This window comes from Sorex fumeus, unplaced genomic scaffold (assembly GCF_029834395.1).
Source record: "Sorex fumeus unplaced genomic scaffold, SorFum_2.1 ptg000008l, whole genome shotgun sequence".
NCBI lineage: Eukaryota > Metazoa > Chordata > Mammalia > Eulipotyphla > Soricidae > Sorex > Sorex fumeus.
This window is the reverse complement of record NW_026606065.1, coordinates 83640516-83645052: the sequence shown is the minus strand read 5'-3', so window position 1 is coordinate 83645052 and position 4537 is coordinate 83640516. Positions and strand designations below refer to the sequence as shown.

Genomic DNA, 4537 nt, shown 5'->3' with positions numbered 1-4537 from the left:
AAGGGAGGCAGCGAGAAAGGCCTGGCCTTGTGCCTGGCCCACCTCAGTTCCATCTCTCTGGGCGCAGCAAAGGATCCCCCAAGCACTGCCATGAATGATCCCTGCACACAGAGCCAGGAGTAGCCAAAAGAGTAAAATTAAAACTAGGGTTTGGATTGCTGACTGGGCAGAAGTGCCTGCTTGCTCTCACCAGTGGAACCCAATTCATTTAGGAAGCAACTGGAGAGAATGCCTGCTTTCGCTGCATTTCTCTTGATTTGCAGGAAAAGGTTTTAGAAATAAAACCCACATGTGTCTAGTAATCCCAACTGTGCGCCTTTCCCACCAAAAAACACTCCCCCACATTCAGAAACACGGTTAGTTCGTCCTGCCTGGGTATGTGGAGACCCTGGGGGCAATTTGGAGCTGGTGTGTGTGTGTGTGTGTGTGTGTGTGTGTGTGTGTGTGTGTGTTGGGGGAGTGGCCGGAGAACTCTGGAGGTAAAAGATGTATCAGGGATTTCAGGACACGGAATGGCGAGTCTTGGGGAGGTGGTTAGAATCCTGTGGCCCTGGCGCGACATCTGGAGCCAATACCCTCTGCTGAGCGCCCTAGGTCTGGGGTGCTCCCTGCCCCGGCAGAACCCCCGTGTCTGCTGCTGTCATGGAACCTGCCCCCCCCCACAATTTCCCGAATAAAGGGTGGAATGTTATGGACAGTCCAATGGGGCTGGAGAGCCTTTACCAGAAATGCAATACAAGGTCTGTGAGCGACTGGGTCCCAGAGCGCTTCCCGCGTGGCTGCTGGTCCCGCATTGGCTAGGGTCCTCGGAATCGGGGCCCGCCGCATGCTCTGTGAGAAAGGACCCCCCCCCGCTTACGGCACTGGCCTCTAAGCAAAGCGGTTGCTCCAGGGGCGATCACCCCTCTCCGCTGGGTAGATGGCGCGTGAATAAATCGCTGCAGTTTCAGCCGAGCCAAGCAAGGAAGGAGTTCGCGCTGGCGCTCCCCAGGCTTCAGGGCTTTAGGGGTGCAGATGGGAACAGCAACCCTTGCAGGGTGTGCACCTCAGACAGGTGCAGATTGCTGAGGGGGGTCTGGGACAGAGACACAGCTGGGGAGCGCCCTCTATCCCAGGCCTAGCCACGAAGCAGCCCGCCCCAGCTTCTCAGAAGGCGGGTTTGAGGATGAAGCCAGCAGATGGGACTGCGAATGGGACCTCTCAACCTGACACCCTTTCCTCCTGAGGGCAGACCGCTCCATCCATTTTTCCGGGATGTGTGGGAGTGAGAGAGAGTTAGGCAGCAGAGCACTCTGGGTCCAGAGCCACATGTATTTCTAAGAAAAAAAAGTTTATTTAAAATTTTGTACATTAAATAAATAAATAAATATCTTTTGATGTTACAGAGACCATACTGGGACACAGCTGGGGGTGGGGGGAGGCGGTGGTTGCAAGGATATCAGAGGTCCCCTAAGACGGAGAGTGGAAGCTTAGGAGAATGCAAGGCAGGTCGGCTACAGAATGAATCGAATTTTCCCACACGGATTCCAAGGGATAATTTCTCTCCTGGGAGAAGAGCTGCGGGCACAGCAAGACCTATTTGAGGGATAAACAGATGGACTGGACAGAAGAGAGGGAAGGAAACTAAAAGTACGGAGGCCCCTAAACTGCCTCAAAGCCCCAGAAGAGCAGCGCACAGGTGGATGGGTGGGTGGGGCGGGGATGTGTGTGTGTGTTGTGTGTGTGTGTTGTGGTGTGTGTGTGTGTGTGTGTGCACGCGCACGACAGCAGGACAGAGGTAAGGAAGGCAAAGCTTAAGAAAAGAGAACGCAAATGGGCATCGAAGGGGTGACGAACTGGATCAAGGGTGTGGAGAAGGGGGCAAGTGAGAAAGCTTGAGTTGGTCCAGAGCGGGCAAGCTAGGAAGCGCCGGTGGCCAGCAAGGCTCAGGGCCAGCTGGCTGCCCGCGGGGCTAGCTGCGCCGCAAGGCCGAGAACCCCTGTACGCTCGCGGTGTCCCCAGCGCCAAGTCCGTTTGCACGACCGCTGGTTCTGGGCAGGGGTCACCCGCGCCAAGTCTCGGTCAAGCTGCCGGCGCTGCCCAGGGTCTATGCAGAGAGGAGCCAAATCCGCGCAGAGCGCGCCTTGGACCAGAGGCTGGGGCTCCCGCTTCAGTCTCGGAGGCGCAGGGAGCGCCTGGGGGCGGCGGTGCGCGCCTAGGGAGTGACTGCAAGGTCCCGGTCGTCCTTGCCCGACGAGGACGGAGACATGGGCAATTCGTCATCATCCTCGGAGCATTTGGCTGAGGTGAGAGACGCGCACTTGCAGCTTTGCGGGGCGCCCCCGCCCGCGCCGCCGCCGCCGCCGCCGCTGCCGCCGCGGTGGTTGCTGCCTTTGCCCTCCTTTTTGTGCTTCACCCGGCGGTTCTGGAACCAGATCTTCACCTGTTTCTCCGACAGATTCAGATAGGTCGCGATCTCGATGCGGCGCAGTCGGGACAGGTACATGTTCGAGGCGAACTCGCGCTCCAGCTCCAGCAGCTGCGTGCTGGTGAACGCGGTGCGCATCCTCTTGCTGCTCGGCAGCTGGTTCGAGCTGCTGTCTGCAGAGGGGGTCGGGAGGTGCAGAGACGGAAATGGTCAGAAACAAACCCACTCGCCCCCGTCCCCTCCAGTGTGGTGCGGGCCGGATCCCCCTGCTCCTAGGCTGTCGGAATTCCGAACCCTGGGCCTCTCTCCCACCGGCTGGCCCTACTACAGTAACGCGCCCGCCTGCTCTTCTGAGCCACGTCGCGGAAAGCTCGATCGAGCAGCGCTGCCGGGTCCTCGCTCCCCACTCCAGGAGAGGAGCAGTGAGCGCTTGAGGGGTGTGCGCCCCCTCCAGGAACTGGACCGTTTGCCCTCACCCGGCCCCCCGCGGCGCCCCGTCCGGGCCCACCAGCTAACGTTCCCATCTAGGTCCCCGATTTCTCCCTCCTCGCCTGAAGAATGCCCGGGCTCCCCCGGATGGCCCTCGCTTTTCCTCAGAGCGGCGTCCGGGCTTACCCACGGAGATGCAGTGGAACTGCCGGGGGTCGGGCAGCGGGTAGGAGGTCTGGTAGAGCGCGGCGGCCGCGGCGGCCGCGGCGGGACCGTGGGCGACCCCAGGCGACACGGCCGAATGCTGGCGACCCAGGGGCGCGTGGCAGTACTGCGAGCCGAAGGGCGGGAAGGACGCCTTGAGCAGAGGGAGCCCCGGCGGCCCCGGGGGCCCGTGCAGCTGCGAGGCGGTGACGCACAGCGGGCACACGCACAGCAGCCCGGCCTTGCGAGCGTGGCAGGCTCCCGGGGACAGGCCGTGCAGCGCGTGCGGCGGCGGCACCGCGTAGGGAAAGAGCGGCGGCGGGCTCCCCTCGGGCGCCTTCTTCTCGGCCGCCTCGCGCAGCACCAGCGAGTCCACCAGGAAGGAGCGCGGCATGGCCCCGACGCGCGCTCGCCCAGCCGCCAGCCCGCTGCCTGCGCCCCACCGAGCCGGGGCTGCTCCCCGCGTGATCCCGAGCCGCGGCCGCGCGCAGCTGGACCTGCCCGCAAGGCTGAAGGCGCCGCTCCAGCCGCCCCCGAAACCGCTGAAGCCGCAGCCGCCGGCGCCGCCCCAAAAGCGCGGGGTGCTGGCCAGCGCGAGTGGTGCTGAAAGGCTCTGGCGGCGGCGCTTAAATAGGACTATTGCCATGTGATGGGGAGCGGCCGGGGCCTCTCAATAGGGTTTTTGTGCCTTTTCTCTTGGCATTCACTCTGCACGCTTCCTCATTATTTCACTTGTTAACTAAATGAACTGCATAATGTACTCTATTCTTGTCAACCCCACCCACGCCGTCACAGGCGCGCTCGCCCCCTCCTCTCCCTTTTGCGGGTTTATTTTCTCATTCTCCCGCGATTTAATATTCCTTTCTTTCTCTTTATTCCTTACTCCCCCATGGGCTCTGTATTGGCTATCGGCCCGTTTATCTTCTTGATTTTACACACACACACACACACACACACACACACACACACACACACCGCTGCCTCCCTTGCACAGGTCCTTGAGGTCGCGCACCCCATCTTCTCCGAGCACCGGTGCCTTGTTCCCCACCCTTGCCTACACTCAGCTTTCTGAATTTAGCTCCGTGTGCCCACCCTCTCCCCAAAGCCTGCCTGGGGTTTCCACCTGTGGAATCTTCCCGGTTCTCCTACAGTCCCGGGTCCCGGTTCTCCTACAGGAGGTTAGGGTGGGGTGGGGTGGGAGCCGCCTGGATGAGGAGGGAAACGCTGCGTTCCTTGCCCAGCACGACAGCACTGCCTTTCCTCTGCCTTCTCCAAGTTTCTGAAATAGTGGTAACTTGGATGCTGCTTTCAACACCCAGCCTTTGTTCGGTAGCTGCTGGCCGGCCCGGATCCCTCACGAGGACAGGGCCGTGGGGATAAAGAGGTTGAAGCCAGCCAGAGACAAGGAAGAAAACTCGAGACCTCGGACACTGTGATCTCTTTCACACTCAGCCTGACTAGTGAGTATAGATGCTCCTTGTCCTGGAGGGACTCTAT

General features: G+C 60.8%; 1 protein-coding gene across 1 annotated transcript; it reads right to left on the bottom strand.

Annotated features, from left to right (window-relative positions):
* Window positions 1-2078: 2078 nt before the first annotated feature.
* On the bottom strand, window positions 2079-3434 carry GSX1 (GS homeobox 1). The gene is made up of 2 exons (XM_056110047.1): window positions 3023-3434; window positions 2079-2580 (listed from the first exon to the last, which is right to left on the bottom strand). Exons 1-2 carry the CDS (start codon window positions 3432-3434, stop codon window positions 2195-2197), a joined length of 798 nt encoding a protein of 265 aa, XP_055966022.1. The 3' UTR covers window positions 2079-2194.
* Window positions 3435-4537: the final 1103 nt, after the last annotated feature.